This window comes from Vigna umbellata, chromosome 7 (genome assembly GCF_029865625.1).
Source record: "Vigna umbellata cultivar VRB3 chromosome 7, Vumbellata_1.0, whole genome shotgun sequence".
In the NCBI taxonomy this organism is placed as follows: Eukaryota; Viridiplantae; Streptophyta; class Magnoliopsida; order Fabales; family Fabaceae; genus Vigna; species Vigna umbellata.
Window position 1 is genome coordinate 31800792 of NC_142171.1, and position 20439 is coordinate 31821230.

At 35.9% G+C, this 20439-nt stretch overlaps 2 protein-coding genes across 7 annotated transcripts; one reads left to right on the forward strand and one right to left on the reverse strand.

The window, feature by feature from the left end:
- Nucleotides 1-558: 558 nt before the first annotated feature.
- LOC148195742 (uncharacterized) lies at nucleotides 559-2215 on the reverse strand. The gene is made up of 6 exons (XM_088095274.1): nucleotides 1828-2215; nucleotides 1538-1725; nucleotides 1235-1458; nucleotides 897-1154; nucleotides 708-810; nucleotides 559-621 (listed from the first exon to the last, which is right to left on the reverse strand). Exons 1-6 carry the CDS (start codon nucleotides 2213-2215, stop codon nucleotides 559-561), a joined length of 1224 nt encoding a protein of 407 aa, XP_087951400.1.
- Nucleotides 2216-6643: 4428 nt separating this feature from the next.
- Nucleotides 6644-20037, forward strand: FSD3 (Fe superoxide dismutase 3). Of its 6 annotated transcripts, none has more exons than XM_088095450.1 (9): nucleotides 6644-6792; nucleotides 8198-8307; nucleotides 9098-9178; nucleotides 13571-13762; nucleotides 18737-18908; nucleotides 19138-19211; nucleotides 19292-19318; nucleotides 19437-19502; nucleotides 19593-20037. In XM_088095450.1, exons 2-9 carry the CDS (start codon nucleotides 8212-8214, stop codon nucleotides 19608-19610), a joined length of 726 nt encoding a protein of 241 aa, XP_087951576.1. In that variant the 5' UTR covers nucleotides 6644-6792; nucleotides 8198-8211; the 3' UTR covers nucleotides 19611-20037. The 6 variants fall into 6 exon arrangements, with proteins under 6 accessions (XP_087951576.1, XP_087951577.1, XP_047171078.1 ...); XM_088095451.1 differs by having other exon boundaries at nucleotides 19599-20037; XM_047315122.2 differs by having other exon boundaries at nucleotides 19437-19460; nucleotides 19538-20037.
- Nucleotides 20038-20439: the final 402 nt, after the last annotated feature.

A 20439-nucleotide genomic window follows, 5' to 3' on the forward strand; every position in this document is an offset into this window, starting at 1 on the left:
TACCTGGCAAAAAACAGATATAATTACATAATATCACTACTTCCAAATATCACAACATAATATCAATACAACTATAATAACATATTGAATTAAAGTGCTTAATAAGAATTCAACATAGACAATTAAAGTGCTTAATAAGAATTCAACATACACAATTAAAGTACTTAATAAGAGTACAAAATACATCCAAATTTTCATTTAAATCTATGGATCTTTTCTTCTAATATTTAACTTTTTCCTTCGTTGTGGCTGACTTAAATCTCGGATGGAATCTTGACTTGGTTGTGGTGGGTGAGGAGATTGGGGACTTGATGACTGTGAAGGTGCAAGGGGTTGTGAACTTTGTGCCTGTGCTGGTTCTGTTGGTTCGATGATGGCTGGACGTAAAGGGCACAGTTTTTTGTTGTGCCCCAGTTCACGGCAGATGCTACATTTCTTTCGCTACCCACCAACACTCATTTGGGTCCCATCTTTCGTTAGCTCCCATGGCTCCATTCTTCTTTTTTTCTTTGGTCTCCCAGGCATGTTCCTCTTAAGTGGTGGCAGTACATAGGAGAACTAGTTTTTTCCCATAGGAGGTGGCCATTCACAGGATAGATGATGGACGCATATGTGGATTTCCTGAACCAAATTGGAATAAAAGTTTCTAGATCTACATTTGAATAGTTCATTGATGCAACTGCATGACAACATGGGATGCCACTGACCATCCACTTCCTGCAGCTACATTCTTCATTGTCCAGGTCCACTGTGAACTTGTTCCCAATGACTGAAACATGCCTAACCTCAAAAATCCTTCTTGCAGACCAGCTGCATATCAACAATTGGATACGAACATCAATAAGGCACAAGAACAACTGCATATGAACATAAATAAGGCACAAGAACAATATTACCTTGGGATCCAATATCTTGACAAATTACATTCCTTCATAAGTCTCTTTTTGATCTTTGGACAGACATTGAAATCCATAGATGCCACCTTGGTTCTGTTCATGGCCCATCTTTTCATCAAATACAGTCTAATATCCTCCAGCATGGTTATAATGGGCTTTCCTCTAGATTGAACAAGAACACTATTGAATCCTTCACTGATATTGTTATCCAGAGTATCACACATTGCTTGAGTTCTGAACCTACTTCTTGACCAATACCTATTGCACGAGAATGAAGAAAATGGGTTACCAAACATTAGTAATGCAGAATCTTTGTGCATGTAATGGAAAGAATGTACCTTGGGGGAATGGCTATGAGGTATTTATATGCTTCTTCATTCACTGCTCTGATATTCAACATCTCTCTCTCCCAAGCTTGGGGGTATGTGCTTGTGGCAGCCCTCCACATCAAATTCTTCAATATCTGACCAGAAAATCTTTTCCTAAAGTTAGCATAAAGGTGCCTGATGTAGAATCTTTGTTCTGCCCTAGGCAAAAGCTCTTTGATAGCTGGCACCAACCCCTGCCAACATCAATTTTTTAATCAAACACACATGATTAATAAAGTATGCATAATAAAATAATTTAAGTACTGCATGTACCTTTTGTTGGTCAGACATCCACGTGTACGCCCCACAAACTTCATTGCCCCCAAGGTCATCAACCAATAATTGCAAAAACCAGGACCAACTATCTTTATTTTTGACTTCAACTACTACATATGCAAGGGGTAGCATTTGCTCATTTGGATCCCTCCCAACAACAGTAAGCAGCTCTCCCTTATAAAGACCTTTCAAAAAACACCCATCTAAACAGATGATGGGCCTACAACTAATAAAAATGTCCTTACAACTAATAAAAATGTCCTTACATCTCTCGAATATGGACTGACCATTATCACTGTTCACTTTAACCTTAACCGTTGACCCTGGGTTACTTCTCAATACCTCATGTGCATAGTCATAAATCCTTCGAAATTGTTCTTTAAAATCCCCTTCACGTTGACTTGATGTCATTAACTTCGCCCTTCTTGCTTTAGAAATTGATACATTGGTGTTCCATTTCCTTAATGCTTTGGTACGTATGTCTTGGACCCTTATACTAGGATTTTCATGTAAAGACTTATCTATTTCATGACTCAACCACTTACTATTCATCATTTTAATGTTCAGTTGCCTGCTGCAAGAATGAACATCAACAATCTTCCTTAACTGCCAAATCTTGCGTGATGGCAAATACCCACAGTAAGCTACCCATGGACACTTTTTTTGCCCACCCATGTATCTCACCCTTACCCTACGGTATCATTTTTTACAAACGTAAGAGCCCTCCCAGCATGAATAGCATAGCTTCTAATGGCTTCCTTAAACTCATCCTTATCGGTAAATATAGTACCAAGTTCCCATTTGTAATCTGACATTGACTTCTTTTTCCCAAATGTAGGAAAGGGACCTCTACTTGGTCTGTCCTCAGTTTCATCCTCCTCACTTCCACTATTATCTGGAGTTAACAGCAAATCTGACTCCCATTCATCATCTGACAACCCCCTACCATGTCCTTGTGCTTCGTTATCACTATCTTCCATCCTGTATTCTGAATCACTATTGTCCAAAGCAATACCCAAATCACCTACCTCCTCCAAGTTCTCTTCAACAGTAAAATGTGCTTCATCCTCAGTATCCACTTCCACTTCTTCCTCACTATCCACTTCCACTTCTTCCTTAGTGTGCAGTTGTACTTCTTCCTCAGTGTGCAGTTATACCTCTTCCTCACTGTGCACTTGTACCTCTTCCTCACTCTGCACTTGTACATCTTCCTCACTGTGCACTTCTACTTCTTCCTCATTATGCACTTCTACTTCTTCCTCCACTCCACCCAGTTCCTCTATGTCAACCTGTACTCCATCATCTCTCTCCAAGTCACCACCACAGTGAAGAGGACCTTCCTCAACCTCCTGTTGCACTTCAACAGGACCTTCTACACCAACCTCAACACCACTACCCTCACCACTCTCTGCAGGCCCTTGGCAAAGGTAAAGAATTTCATCCTCATTTTCTACAACCACTGCTTCGCTCACTTTATGTACAACATACAAGTTGACTTTCCCCAACAATTTTCCCACATTCATCATGTTCAAAGCTCCTTTATCGTCATATAGCTTATATAAAACATGTTCAATATCGTAATATAACTCATGTACTTCAATTTAACCCAAATCTTTAAGTGAACCTACTACTCCAAAATAGCTCCATGTATCGGGGTCAATGTCCCAATAACATATCTCCCCACCTATATAATTAAAGGGCACTTCCTTTATCAAGGTCCCACCGTGGTGGACCACTACCTCAAACCTATCGTTAGACATCCCTACACTGCAAATGGAAAAGGGGGACCACTCATTAACTTAAATTAACACACCATGGGATCAATTTCAACACCCAACGCCAGTACTTTTTCCATAAACCCCCCACCACGCCACAAATATAATCATATTTTAAACACAACAAATATAGAATCCACCCATTAAATACAAATCTGCACTGACAAATATAGAACAACATAAAAACAGTAATGCGATCACTAACCTCACTAGCACTGACGAACGAATGATGCTCTTGGACGAACCACGAACTTGATTTCACCAAAAATCAAAATCTGCATTCTTCGAAAGGTGATTGTTGAACCCTAAATCGCCCCGAAATCGCTAAGAGATTTTACCCCAAATGTAATTAATCCTAAAATTATTTGTAACCCTAAAATTATTTTTAACCCTATCTTTTAAATTAATTTAAATCATTTTAAAATATTTTAAATCATTTTAAATTATTTTAAATCATTTTAAATTATTTTAAATCATTTTAAATTATTGTATTTCAAGATGAATCAGTAATTCACAGTACCACCTCAACCATAACTGTACAACTCATCAGTTTTGTGCCAGCTGGGCAGCTGTGCCGTTAGTCTTTTTAACGCCGTAACCAAAAAGGACTAAAGTGCATCGTTTTTGCGAGAAGTAGGATGTTTGTGAACTTTTGAAAAAAAGGAGGACTACTTTAAACAGACCCTACGAAAAGAGGGACCAAAATACGTATTAAACCTAAAATAAAAAATGAAAAAATACCCTACCGAATGCATTGTTTCAAAATCCTCATGGGCAAGGCACTCGACAAGTCCGCGGGCAGAAAGGTGGCAGGGTAACACATTTATAATCCTAACGACCTCCAATTTAGCTGGGCTCATTAGGCCGACCGACCAAGCACTTATTTTTCGAGGCTCCCTTGTCCAGTAAAAGGGAAACAAGGGATGACATGTCCTGTCATGGAATTCGGACCGACCAGATTCTTTTATTATGACTTTAAAATATTTCATCTTAAACCCTTTGAAAGAATCAGAAAAGGGTTTGAATAACAATTTATTCTTGACAAACATCAGAAATACCCATCCTCACTTAGCATTTTGGCGTACGTTGTAGTAATGGAGAAAAACAGGAATTGTGGGAGTAATCCCCAAAGCAGAACAAACTACTACAAACGCCTGTATGGAAGCCCGACCGTTCAGGTATAGTTGGGAAGGAGCGACATTGAGCTCGCGAAGAACCATCGACTGAAAGGCTGTAAACGGAACCCGAACAGACATTTGGGAGAATATATACGCATATATGAAAAAGAAATCCTCCGTACGTGATCCTTTACCGTGAAAAACTTGTTCGTTCTTCTTTCTAACAACCAACCTTATCAAACGAGCATCCTCTATGTCTCGAACTATACATAACTATTCGACCCATCATTCTAGTTCCTTTTTAACGTTGAAGCATGACGTATAAAGCCCAACGTCATGCGACGCCCACCCGTAGCCCTAAACGATCGGTCATCCACTAGCAGGTATCTCCTCGTCATCATCAATGTCAACTCCACCAACAAGAATTCTGAGGGCCACCCCATTTATGACCCTCTCACCATGATAAAGGGGAGAGTGAGGCTCTGAGCTACCCTTCCACTCGGTTGTCTCAAGGTAGGAGGACAACACAGAGCTCGGAGATGATGACCAATCACCTCTACTTGTTGCACCCTCGTCGCCTCTGCCCGACGACTCCTCAAATGAGATAACGTGAAGAATAGCCATTATTATTACCTTGGAAAAAAGAATGAGAAAAGCTTGTCGGGCGGTATGCAGAGCAAAGAAAATAAAGTGGTAAAAATGATGACATACCCACCACCCTATTTATAGAAAAATTTTAGAAACCGTCAATCCATCGCTGCCTTAAAATTGGCCACATCCAACAGTCCCGATTGAGCGACCTTACCACTGCCCGAGAAGGAGATTGCATGCGTACACGACACGTATCTTCCCGCTCAAATGAAATTTCAAAACACGTCGAACGACCAGGACCAAACCATGACAGATCAACCACAGTACTGCTTGCAACAAACCCCAACGCCAACTATGTTTTCCAGGGCTTGGGGGGCATGTGTACAGTAGGGGCCAGACGACTTGTGAGATAATGCATATCAAGAAGACCACACAGCTAAACAGTGGATAAATGTTGCTAGCTAGGACCAAACGACCCTATCAAGGTCGGACGACCTTAGTCGACAGATAAGCTTTATGTGCAAAGATTAAGGTAAATGGTAATTAGGGGTAATGGACTAAGATTGGATTGAGATTAAGGTTTCACTAATCTGAAACCCATATAAAAAACTATAAATTGGTCAAAGATAAGAGGTAGGTGATCACATTTACTGTGCATTTAATATCACTGTTTTGAACACCGTACGGACTGTTTACTAACTTAAGTATCGGAAAACCTTTGATAGGTACCCCTGGACGGTTGAAGTGAAGACGAAGATAATAGTATCCTGGACAGCTTTGGAAGAGAAATTGTAAAGGTATTAGATATTACTTAGCCTTATACCGGAAGCAACTTAGCAAGATTGTGTGTCAAATTGTATCTCAACTATGTCTAATTGGGACACATATAAACCACCCTTGAAAATGACGAGAGTTACAAATTAGTTAGAGTACAAACATAAATCTAATTACTAAATACCAGACGTTTTATTGCTCCGTCAAATCGTGTACTCCTAAAAACTCTTCTTAGATGATCTATCAAAATGTTTAATACCCCATGACGTAGAAAATTCATTTTGGATTGCAATCTCTTTCACTTGGAATTACTTCCACCAATCAACATTCAACAAGATCTGAAAGTACATAAATTTGATTTTGCGAATTAGCTTCATCAACATATTTGTAGGATTTTATTTAATGTTGATCTTCTCCACTTCAATCATCTTCATCTTCTATATATGTACAAAGAAAATGATATTGTGATATTGATGTGGTTCGTTTTCTAACATATAGTTTTCTATTCTACTAATGATTTGCTATGAGAAATCCCCTGCTACGATGCAGAGTGAAATGTTATAGCTTAACATTTATGTTGAAATATTATGGCTTAACAAGATGGTTCTCAATTTAGTGATAAATTAGTTATTAAAATAGACAAAATAGTTTTGCCAAACATAAATTATTAGACTTTTTTATTCAATAACTAATTCATGTTATCTATTCTTTTAATTACTAAATTGTTGCTTTATCCTTTTAAAAATTAAGGAATTGATTTTTTAATAAATAAAGAAATTAAATTGAACCAAATTGAGTGAATAAAACAGTAACTTAATAAAAGCCTAATTAAATCAAATAAATAATGGTAATTACAAGTGGACGTTAAAATGTAGATGTTACATTATCTTCTACACTTCACCATAACAGCAAGCAACAGCTGTACCATCCTGAGAAGATTTAGTTTCCAGTTTATGTCGGCATAACCTTAACACGAACACCCTCAGCAATTCTCGTAACTTCCCCTTTTCTCTCTCTGAATTTCCCATGTTTGGGTTTAATGTTTTCATCAAGACGTTGTCTTCTTTTTTGTTTTTCATGATTTTTTAGCTTTTTTTATAAGCTCGTGTGTTTTTCGTTGCTTCTACTCTCTCTATTTGAAATTTATGCCACCAATCGCTTTTATAATTCAAACTTTTCGTGGCTAAGTCATGTCTCTCTTTTTTATTAATTTCATTTTTGAATCCTAGACTCCACACTCACTAGTTAAAATCTTAGCTACAATTATGGGACACATGATGGGTGGTTTAGCATTCCAAGAAAGGTGGCATCTTTGGTGTGCTTTGTTTTCCTGGCCTATGTTTCACCATTATATTGGGGGTTAATCTGATGGACATGGTGTTTCGTCTTGTTGAAATATTAAGTTCATAAACTTGGCAACTGCTTGTTGAAATGTGTAAACTATTACAATCTCAGACTTAGAGAAGTTCAAATTTAGGTAGTATTATGAGATGCATTCGTAGACAAAATAGATGGTTTATCATTGCAAGAGAGGTGGAACGCTTTAGAGTGTTTTGACTGGTTGGCCTATGTTTCACCATTATATTGTGGTTTAATCTAATGATCGTTGTCTTTTGTCATTGAAATACCAAGTTCACATGCACGATAAATGCTTGTTTAAATGTCTAAACGGTTACAGTATCAGACTCTATTCTTTCTGTTTTTGTCAACACTTTTAACCGTGCTTCACTACCGTATCTCAAAGCTTCGTGCTGTTGTTCTTGTCTTTTAGGGATACTTCATCATGTACGATATTGATACATGCTTTGGTTGTGTTTTGTGTGAAATCCCAACAGTTTTCAGTTTTACATTCTGAGATCTAGTGATATTATTTCCCAGTCTATTTCCAGTTGCAATCACAGCCCTCATGCACTGAGTCACACCTCCTTATATGAAGCTTAACTGGCTGAGTGTTTACAGAAAAGAGTAAACAATTACACCGCTTCAAAACAATCTTTTGCAGTAGCAATTATGTGTGTATTTCCTATGTACATACAAGGGGAAAAATGCACTATTAGACTATTAGATTTTTAGGTTTAATTGAAACTTAATATCCATAATTAATAGCTGATGCCAAGTGAATCCCTGGGACAAGTTCTGTTCAATTGAGTTTTTTTGTCTATTTGTTGTTCTATGTGGGAAAGGCGCGTTCTAGGTGGAGGGTGGCCTCAGTTTTGTTTTGAAAATGCTGTGATCACTTTATGTTCTTCAGTGCTTTGTTTCTCATCTAGAATGTGAAAAACTCAGATGTGAGAATTAAATTGTTGCTATACTAAATCTACATATTTGGTTATAATTGTTGTTTTCTGGAACATAATCCACAGCTTACCGATGCCTTGATATTCTGATTTAAATGCTAGGGAATAAAGTAGCAATGGCTTCCTGTTATTTCAATCCTATCTCTACTAGCCCTCATCTTGTTTCAGCAAACTTATCAAGAAAGTTCAAGATTCCAAAGCTTCTTCACAGAGTAACTTTCTTGGACTGATGTTTTGTTGTTTCTTTGTCTTACTGATTAGTTCCCCTTTTAAATTATGGTAGTTTCTCCAGGTATCTTTCCTGGGGATATAATTAAACATGAACGTGCTTTGCACTTAAGATTAATTCTGTGTCAACTTTTTGGTGTCATGTTTGTCTTTTGATTACTTTTGATAAATGAAGTTACATACAAACAATGAAATTAATTTAATATTTGTGGAAGGCGTGATAAATCAATGAATTGAGTGAGCCTAATGTTTTGCATGAAAAGGGTATGAGTTATTATTCTATTTCATACAAATTGAAACCGATAAGGCTACAAAATTAAGGCCTAGATTTGCAATGTTTCCATTGCTTTTATGTGGGTTTTCAGTATTGAAATTCATAATATTTTTTTAAAGAAAAAAAAAATATGAATGTTAATCCTACAGAAAAAGTAAATGACTAATAGGCATAATGTGGGAAACAGTGAGGCTTTGAAATTTTGATTGTCTGTAGAATGTGTTTGGTCAGTTTCTATATGTTTTTTAGTATAAAAGGTTTATGACTGCATGGTGTAACTATTGGGATATCATCATTCCTTAACATAGAAAAGTATGAAGAACCATTGAAGGTTTACATCTAAAGTATTTGGGCAAGCTAAATGAGTTTCATTATCAGCCATCGTCTGCTTCTCTAATAGATTAAAATTGATTTTATATCATTCCTGAGAGGAGATTTATTCGCTAAGGCAACGTCCTTTTCTTATTTGTGCTGACTTGTTTTCATCATTACATTTTAAGCAGAAAAAGAGGTTTGATGGCTCACCCAGATCCTCAAAAATCACTTCATTTTACGGCTTGAAGACCCCTCCGTATGAACTTGTAAGTGATTCACTTAGTTGTCTGAATCCATGTCTTAGTTTGGAAATAAGTGTACTGTTTTGTCCTATATGCTTGGATTAGTTGAGTCATCTATTTCAGCATCAAGCTTATCGGAGAAATAATTGCATCTGTAGGTTAAATTGTTATATTCACTTGTGCTCAATCTAGGTGCTAGTTATAATTACCATTGACCTTCAACCATTGGAATGATCAAGAAAAAGAAAAACTAGGAAAGGGATGGCATTACTTTGAACTTTTTGTTTTTGGAGAAACATAAAATTATCCAACCTTCAGTGAACTCTAAAATTTAAATTACGATTTTGAAATAAATTGTGACAACTTATTTCTCTTAGCTCATTTCTTTTTACTATAACCATCTTGTTTATTGGGACAAAGAGGTATGTCTTATTGGATCTTATATTAGTAGCTTGTATGATCTTGTTATAATTATAGCAATAAGTAGTGGATCCTATATAATCGAGAATATCTAGATTCTATATCTATTATTAGGAATCTTTTTATTTATTTTTGTATCATATATTCATTGTTAGAGGATATCAAATTTCTTGTATTTATTATATCGATTCCTTTTTCTCAATGCAAAAAAAAAAAAGGATCAACGTCTAAAGAACACATTTCTCAATGTCTCTCACTTTTAGGAGATTTTTTCCAGATTTCAGTAATGGTTGGAGCACAGCTTCTTACAGAAACGGAAAATAGGAAATGTAGACCATGCAACACCTTTTTCCTGAGGAAGGCCTGTTTGTTTAGTTAGCCAGGCCAAACAGCTTACTTCCCCCTCATCCGTTACCTTCCCCTATAATGTACCCCTCCGTCTCCTCTTTCTGCATGATTTTCATATCCTCCCCTCCAATCTCCATCCAGCTTTCCTTTTTGTTATGCCCCTCTTCTCTCTCTTCTACTCCCCTCAGCTGCTGTGACGTGTTTCTTTCATTTTGAAGACAAACTAGCATTGTTTCTGGGGTCTGTTTTCCCATTCTCCTATTCCTTCAGCCCCTCCTCCCTTTCCTTCTATGTTCTTGCATAATGGGCCTATCACTGCCACTAGTGTAAATGAATTAGTGCTTTGTCTTTAGTATCATGTCATTACCCACCAATGTCAATAAAATCTTACTCTCTTTTCCGTCTTCCCGGCTTAGGCTCTATAATTTGACACAAATTAATTTTTTGAGTTATCTATTGTGGATCAAATCGAAAAAAGGTACTGGTTTATTTGCTCAATGTGAAACACAACCTTTTTACAGAGGAAAGAGTTTAGGGAAATAAGAAAGTTTCCATTCACCAAATAAACAACAGTTCTAAATAGCCCATACGACATTGTTATTGAGAATGCTAGTACTTTTTTGTGGCCCTTATAAATCGGATGCTCAACATTAAGCACAACAACCAATGTATTCCTTTCAATGATGTATTTGACACAGATACGCTTGGATATGTTTTAAATACACATCTGTAGTGTATCAGTACTTAAAATCAAAAGAGGGCTTAATATAAGCTGAAAGAGTGCTTGTAAATTAGAACTGTTGCTTTTTCGTACAAATAATATTACTCCTAAATTACAATTTATTGTCATCCTTCAAGTAAAATCTTGTTGTTTCTGGAGTAGGCATTCACCAAACTCTCACATAGAGTAATGTGAAATAGGGGAAAATAAGAAACTATTATTAAAATAAATAGTTGATTTTAGTGTTTTCTCCCCCAACTTAATACTTATCTTGGGTATATAGGGGTTTGGGTGATTGTTGATGGTTACCCAAGATGAATGGTTTGAAGTTGTTTGGCTTGCAGAATGGCGATATCCTTGTGGTCCTTCTTGGTGGGTTTATTCTTGAACGAGAAGTTGGTTTTGAGGATGAGTTGGTTGGTGAGGTTTTGGAGGGATTGTCTTAGGTCAAAGACGGTTTTGAGGGAGGTTCGAATGTCGTAAGAGGGGTAGGAAGTAGGAGTTTCGTAAAAGGGATTGGGATTGTTGGAGTTGGAACTCTGTTGAGGTTTTAAGTTGGGAGAAGTGTGAGAGGATGGAGGAGATGGATTTTGTTGAAGATTCAGAGTTTGTTGAATGGCTTTGGGGGAGCTTCGAAAGCCTTTCCACCATTGTGAAGTGCTTCTTCTGTTTCTTTGTTTTGTCTTCCATGGAGGGTGAGTGTTCTTGTTTCTTGGACTCCTCAAACTCAATTTATAACATTCTTGGAATTACATGTTTCTTATGCTTTGTTGCTTGATTTCATTGTGTTTTAAAAATTTGTTTCCTTTTGTTCTAATCCCAAGTCTGTCGAGGTACATTGTTAGGATCAATTACCATACATTTGAGGTATTGTCCGCTTTGAAGCGTAGAACTCTGTCACGATTTTGTTCTTAAAAGGCGTCTCGAAGGGTGGAATGAGTATTTAAATTGCCTTAGACCTCGACTCTTAAGCGATGTGAGACTATTAGGTGTGGTAGGAACATAAGCCCTCAATCGAGTTCTAAGGGCAATGACTAGTCATCCCCAGTGGAGGGCTTAAGGAAACTGATGGTTTGTTAGGGTCAATCACCATACATTCGAGGTTTTGTCCACTTTAGAACGTGGAACTCTGTTATGGTTTTGTCCTTAAAAGGCGTCTCAGAGGGTGCAATGAGTATTTAAACTACCTTAGGTCTTGATTCCTAAGCGATGTGAGACTATTGGACGTGGTAGGAACACCTTTAAAAAAATAAAGGAAACAACATGTGTCAAACATGTGTGACCACACAATATCTATGAAACATCGTTTGTCACATAGGATTAACTTTAACGTCCTTGAAAAATGGGAACTGAAACCAATACTTTTGAAAGTACATAGACCAAAATGTATCAAAGTTTCGACCAGAGTCGATTTCCAATTTTACTTAATAATTCAGGACCAAAAACATATTTATCTCTATTTTTATTTAGTATTCGTGGATATAGGCCTTGAGGTGCCAAAGCATATCAAATTTATTGTGTACTTTTATTTGAACTATATGCTCTTATTTTTAGGTTTTCCGTTATAAGAGATTATTCCTATTTTGTGATTTCCAACAAACCTTAATCCTATAAAAGGCTTATTTATTACCCTTGAAAAATAAGCCACCACGAACCAAGGATCCCACACCCCAACCCCTTTTTCTTAAAATAGCCTAATATATAACATTCCACTAGTATATATAAATGTCATCATTTTTATTTTTATATATTTCCAAATATTAAACATATATAAAATATATAATTTGTTATTTTTCCGTGAGTTCGTTTTTAGGAATTGATACTTGAGTACCACTTAATTAAAGAACAAGTGTTGTTATAACAAATGTTGATCGAAGCAATTCTCACCCTTACCACTTGTTCATATGAAACTAGTGCTGTAAAAATGAGTTGTAACCCGTGAGCCAACCCGGCTCACCACGGGTTTGAGCGGGGTTGGGTTTGAAAAAAATATAAGTTTTTTTATGCGAGCTAGTTTTCAACCCGGCTCATTTAGAATCCAGCTCACTGGGTTGAACCCGTGGTGAGCCGGGTTGGCTAACCAACCCACCTCATTTAATTTAATTATTTATTATTTTGTGTTTCAATATTATTAGTTAACATTTTGTTATTATATTGTGGATGGTGACAAAGAAGAAGATGTTTCTAGAGAGAAAAATATTATAGATTTATATGTTCAAGATTCTAATATTATAAATGGACAAGTGATACAAAAATTATCAATATTAAAAACTTATTTATCGTCTTTTGTACATGTTTTTGGATTACGCTTTCATTGTATGATACTTTTTTTTTTTTAATTGTCTTTGGAGTTTAACATCATTTTAGTGGATGTTTATTTAGATTTGAATTAAAAAAAATTGTAAACTTTTTATTTAAAAAAAAAACTTATAATTAAATGAGCCAGTGAGCTTACCCGTTTAACCCACCAACCCGTGGTGGGTCGGGCCGGGTTCAAATTTTTTCCGCTTGCTAATAAGTGAGCTGGGTTGGGTTGGCTCACTAAGTGACTAACCCGTGGTGAGCCGGGCCTAGTCAAGTCGGGTTATCCGTTTTGACATCTCTATCTGAAACTATAAGTTGTATATACATTTGAGTTTCATAAGTTTAACTTGGTAATATTTAATAATGATTGTCAATTTTAATATGATTTCTTAAAAGAAAGTACTATAACATTTATTTTATTTTGTGGATTGTATATATGCATATATACCTACTTTAAATGTATCTGACAAATCCTATATTTTTCAAGATGAGAGAAATTGCTATGTTAGATATGTGTTGTAGCTGATACTCATCACATTCATGCATCATAGGCAGCCACTAATAGGCAATTTGTGTCAACATTGATAATTCTAACTTTATTTTGCTGCTTCAATATTTCTTAGGATGCCTTAGAGCCGCATATGAGTAAGAAGACAATTAACAAGCATTGGGGTGAATATCATCGGAGTCTTTTAGAAGGGTTGAACAAACAGCTAGAGAAGGACGATATACTATATGGTTACACCATGGATGAACTAGTCAAAGTGACATACAACAGTGGAAATCCTTTCCCTGAATTCAACAATGCAGCTGAGGTACTTGTTACATTGTTGCTCATAGGCTTTGAACAATAAATCAATTCTGAAATTGCATGCTTGTTCGTAAAACTATTGAAAATGCTCCGTTCTATATTATATAGGAAAATTAGAATATACACAATGTTCACAATATTAAACATCCTCCAAGATTTGCAAATTTACACTCACCTCTCATCTTTCTTCAGAAATCACACTTACTCCCTTTTATCCTTTGTATATGAATGGTATATATGACTGGAAAAGAAAAATTGAAGAGGGAAGTTGAGATTAATTTTGTTAAATCTCAATTAAGTGTAATGTAGTCTGGGTTGTTTTTATTCAAAGAAGTACACAAAAAGTTTCTCTTATATATGAATTATATCTATGAAGAGCATCGGTATAATAATTGTTAGTATTTTGAAGGTTGTGAAAGGAGTAGTTGATGGGATAGAGAAAATGTAGAGATAGTTGAATGTAGAAGTAGTAGTTGGAAGATGTGTTGTAGTCGTCTTTAGTTGTAGTAGATGTTGGTTCATACAAAATGATAGATGTTGGCTACATCTTACATCAAATGGTAGAGTTCATGGGTATTTATAGACCCATAGATTATTCTAGAACATCCTAGGCACAACTTATGTGGAATGTTCTAGATTTTTACCTATGTAGAATATTCTAGATTTTTCTTCCTATCTTAGGTTTTTCTACAACATTCTAGAATTTGTATTGCATTTCAATTCTTCTATCTTAGGAGCTTCTAGATTCTTCTAGAATTTGCATTACACTTTAATACTCCTCCTTAATGCAAATTCGGTAACTTCAAGCATTATGCGCTGTAGTTCAAATCTTGGCCTTGGTAACATATCTTTAATTTGATCTTCTTCCTCCTTTGCCTTGACCATAGTTCTTGCTTTGATGCTTCTTCATAACAGTAAGGCTCAATCATGGCCATATTGCAAGTTTCATATATGCCTACCAAAGATCTTACTCTTCTTGGACTAGATTCATGTGAAGAACCTTCCTGTTGTGGAGGTGGAGAAAGCGTACCTGAATTTTCTGCCTCTTCTTGAGTTTCTTCTTGAGATTGTTGCACTGGAAGTAGAATGTTGCTTTTAACAACTTTTTCTTCTTCCCAATTCCAAGAAGCATTTTCATCAACTTCAACATCTCGACTGATGATGAGTTGTTTTGTTTGTAGGTTGTAGACTCGATAGCCTTTTGACTATGTGCTATATCCCAAGAATATTCCTTGTATAGTTTTGTCTTCAAGCTTGTGCCTCTTTTGATCAGGAACATGTATGTAGCAGATAGATCCAAATACTCGTAGATGTTTAGCTGATGGCTTTCTCCCACTCCAAGCTTCAATAGGAGTCTTGTCTTGGACGACCTTAGTTGGGCATCTATTTAGAATGTAAACTGCAGTGTAGACTGCTTCAGCCCAAAAAGTGTTAGGCATACTTTTCTCTTTCAGCATTGATCTTGCCATCTCCATAACTGTGCGATTCCTTCTCTCTGACACGCCATTTTGTTGTGGAGTATATGCGACTGTAAGTTGTCGCTCTATGCCTTCATCTTCACAGAATTTGTCAAACTCGTGAGATGTGTACTCCTTGCCACGATCACTTCTAAGTACTTTTAGCTGTTTTCCACTTTACTTCTCAACAAGGGCCTTGAATTTCTTGAATACTCCAAAAACTTCTGACTTTGCCTTTAAGAAATAGACCCATGTCATTTTAGAGAAGTCATCGATGAAGAGGATGAAATACCTGTTGTTATGATGTGAAGGTGTTCTCATCGGTCCGCAAACATCGGTATGAATCAACTCCAATAAGTCTTTTGCTCTCCATGCTTTGTCTGTCGAGAATGGTAATCGATGTTGTTTTCCGAGGAGACATCCTTCACATGATTCATTATTCTCCTTCAAGCATGGAAGATCTCTCATCATGTTTTTCGTATATAGAAGTTTTAAGGCATGTGTGTTGAAGTGGCCAAATCTCCTATGCCAAAGCCATGAGTCATCAACTTCTACCTTCATGGCAATATTAGTTCCAGGTTTGAAGCTTATAGGAAAGCTTCTATTTCTCTTCTCCATTTTTACTTGGCCAATTTCTATCATTTTATTGTCATAAATTTTGCATGTATCTTTCTCAAAATGAAGAGAATATCCATTCTCCATCATTTGGCCAATACTTAAAAGATTTTCTTTAAGATTTGGAACTAGTAAAACATCCTTGATGAATTTCGTACCTTTCTTTGTCTCCACCATGACAGTTCCTTTGCCTCGAGACTCCACTGTGGTGCCATTTCCTAGCCGAACTTTGACATTGACAGATTTATCAATGTCTTTGAAGATACTTTGATCTTTTGCCATGTGATTACTGCATCCACTATCCAAGTACCAACTTTCTTCTCTACCAGAAGATTCTTGATTGGCGTAGAATAAGAGTTTCTCTTGATTATCTTCTTCTACAAAGTTTGCTTTATGCTTATTTTTATTACGACAATACTTTTCTACGTGACCAAATTTCTTGCAATAGTGGCATTGAGGTTTTCCATGATGCCAACAATCTTTTTCCAAGTGACTTGTCTTTTTACATATGTCACATGGAGGATATTTTTCTTGACGAGTCTTAGAGAAGCTTCTAGGATTTTCTTTATTTCTAGAAATTTCTTCTCTACTTTTATTTCCTTCATATTCTTTATTCTGAGACCGTAATTTTAGTTTTGATTGAAAGGCATTTTCAACCGAGTCTTCTTCATGCCTTTTCAATCTTTGTTCATAAGCTTCAAGAGAGCCCATTAGTTGTGTGACTGACAATGTAGCCAAATCTTTTGTTTGTTCAATCGCGGTTGCGATTGCATCATACTTTTGGGGAATAGAAATTAAAATTTTCTCAACGATCTTTTTGTCAAGAATATTTTCCCCATAGGCTCTCATCTGACTAACTATTTCTTTTATTCTAGAATAGTAGTCTTTAATGGTCTCAGATTCTTTCATTCTTAATAATTCAAACTCTCGTCTTAGAGAATGAAGTTTAATATTGCGTACCTCGTCACTTCCTTGAAACTCCTCTTGTATTGTATTCCAAGCTTGTTTTGCACTTGTGGCACCAATTATCCTTGGAAAAATTGTCTCATCAACTGCTTGTTGAAGAACAAATAAAGCCCTTGAATCCTTCTGCTTGTTTTCTTTCAACTCCTTCTTTTGAGCTGCAGTAAGAGTAGAGGTGTCTTCTGGAATATTGAATCCCTCTTCTATGATATCCCATAAATCTTGAGAGCGGAAGAATGTCTTCATTTTGACACTCCAAAAATCATAATTTTCTCCTTTGAAAATAGGTACTGGAATTGATGATGTTTGATTAGTAGTAGCCATGTGTTGAGAATATATTTGGAAGTAGTAGAATGAGTTATAGTTTTGTTTGAGGTAGTTGAAAATTTTATCTACGCCCAGTAGATGACCGAACGTAGCTCTGGTACCACTGTTAGTATTTTGAAGGTTGTGAAAGGAGTAGTTGATGGGATAGAGAAAATGTAGAGATAGTTGAATGTAGAAGTAGTAGTTGGAAGATGTGTTGTAGTCGTCTTTAGTTGTAGTAGATGTTGGTTCATACAAAATGATAGATGTTGGCTACATCTTACATCAAATGGTAGAGTTCATGGGTATTTATAGACCCATAGATTATTCTAGAACATCCTAGGCACAACTTATGTGGAATGTTCTAGATTTTTACCTATGTAGAATATTCTAGATTTTTCTTCCTATCTTAGGTTTTTCTACAACATTCTAGAATTTGTATTGCATTTCAATTCTTCTATCTTAGGAGCTTCTAGATTCTTCTAGAATTTGCATTACACTTTAATAATAATCGATTACATACATGTATTCAATGGGAGAGTGAATAATCTTCATGATATGTAAACCAAGGGAAATTTATATTATAGCACTTTAAAAACTGAAATTTCATCTTTTAGCTTCAATATTGTAAGGGGGATTCATTATTCTGACATACTAAGATATCTGTGGTTGCAGGGATGGTTTGAACTTAAGATTGGGGTCAATATGTTGACAAGTAACTTGCTTACTGCTATAGGATAGGTACTGAACATGACAATTTATACTAAGAAAACATAAATGACTTTTAGGGCAGGTACCCAATTAACATAGTTCCTTTAATTTCAGCCTAGAGAAAAATGAATTTTTCACGCATTTGTTGAGAATGTGAATTTTGGAGTTCTCTCCACTTTTCTACTTACATATCTATTTTTTTTGCTTATTTTTTTATCTATTAAAACTTTAGGGCTCTAAAAGTTGTCTACAAAGTGTAAAAATACTAAGTTATGTTAGGCAATGCCGTTAGTACTCAGTCCTCATTCACAACAGATGCATCAGTTATCTATTTGTTAATTATACTTTTAGTTAGTTTTGTAAGATAGTTTCATTAAAGCATGTTGCCCGTAAATAAGAAGAGAGGTGAAGAGGGAGGGATATCTTATCATTTGCTAGAGAATATGCCTTGGGTCTTGCGAGGTGCAGTCCCATGAAGAAGTACTGAGTGTGTGTGAATGTTCTATTCTGTAAAATAGGAAGTTTGTCCCTATATCTCTCTCTGCAATAGAGATATCAAGTTTGTATCCCCATAAAAGTACTAATATAACAATCTGAGTTTGAAACCAAACAAATGTAACTGGGAATGAAACAAATTAATAATCTTTGTTCCGTTGGTTCCTGTATCATTTCCATTTGTATTTGTCTTTATGAAATCATTTTTCCTTCTCTAGATTGTAGTTTTTATTTCTTCAAATATTTATCTCAACTTTACTTGGTTGTTTGAATTTTCTATAGTTGGCATGATATTGAGAGCAGTCTGTCCTATCTTGTGATGAAGCTAATCTTGTCTAGTCATCTGTAATATTGATTAAATTACAATTGTGGTTTCTAGGTGCTTTTATATTTAAATGCTGTCTGTAATTAACTCTGCCCTTTCCACACAGGTTTGGAACCATGATTTCTTTTGGGAATCCATGCAACCAGGAGGGGGTGATATGCCCAAACTAGGTTTCCTTCAACAGATTGAAAAGGATTTTGGATCATTTATGAATTTTAGAGAGAAGTTTGTAGAAGCTTCCCTCACATTATTTGGCTCTGGTTGGGTTTGGCTAGTTTGTAAGTTCATTCCATATTGACCTCCCTATCTGCGGTCTCCCAATCCTTATAAAATAATGTTTTAGCTTCTCAAATTCCATATTATCTTCTTAATATGCCAAAAATCCTTGGATTTTCCTTGCAATAAGAGCCTCTATTATGTTTTATCTCGAGTGGTTGTTAAATTCTAATTTGATATATTGCTCTAACAATGCTGGTGATTGATGCTAATATTCATCGGTTGTTTTAGTGAAGAGAGAAGAGAAAAGACTGGAGATAGTCAAAACTTCAAATGCCATTTGCCCAATTGTGTGGAATGACATAGTAAGTTAATTTCCATTTTCCTCCATAAAATTTATTTCATTTAATATTGTAATTGAATATAATAATCTTTTCTCATGCAGCCACTTATCAATTTGGATTTGTGGGAGGTATGCCCTCTCTTTCTCTCTCTTCCTCTTACTCGAACAACTCAAACTACACCTGCAAATTACTTAATGAAAACCTTTATATAGTCATCACTAACTGACTTTTTTGTCGTTGCTGCAGCATGCATACTATTTGGATTACAGGGTATGTTTAACCATCATAAATCATTGGACATTTTCCATAAAGGTATTAACTTAACATTCATTGCGACTTTTGAACAGAATGATAGAGCAAAGTATGTGGATGTATTTTTGAACCACCTTGTATCTTGGGAAGCTGCAGCAGCCCGATTGACTTTTGCAGAGGCTTTTGTAAACTTGGGAGAACCAAAAATTCCTATTGCATGAAAATACAGAAATGCCTGAAATGCTTAATGATTATAGTGGTAGTAGCTACGACCATATGGCAACCTAGGTGGAGTTGGGGAAGGAATGAGTTTGCTTCAATCATCATTTACAAATTTTATAGTGCCCCGTGTGCTTCTCTCTGGTTGTCAAATTTTGCAGTATTTAGGATTCAGGACAACTTGACATTGGGGGAGATCTAGTGAATAGCAGGCAAGTATTTCAATGTATAACAATAGAGAAAAACAACCATGATCTTGGACTGATTATAGTCTTATTGTATGAAACTATGAATGCTATAATCAATGTGGCAAGAAACTGTTAAATTTTGAAACAAAGCACCACAATATGCAGTAATATTACTTGATATGGTAATTGATTCTTGCATCCCACAATACTAGAGAAAAGCTCACACCATTCATCATTGCACCACACCACCCTGCCGCTGCTTTCACCGCCTTTACCGTCTTCGAAGAAGAGAGGAAGAATGTTGCAGAGGAAGAAGAGAGAAAATACAGAAAAACAAACTCGTTTCGAGAAGTTTTTTCCAGAACGTATTTAATGGGTTTCAGAATGCTCTTTTCAGAAGACATTTCATGTATGGATGTTCTGGAAGGCATTATTTTAATTTTGGAAACATTTTTTTTTAAATCCTATTCCAGAACACATTTTACACATTCCGAAAATTATTTTCCAAAAATCACATTCTGAAAATTTCTTTTCAAAAATTCTGTTTTGAAAATTTTGTTCCAGAATATTATTTTGAAAAGCTTATTCTG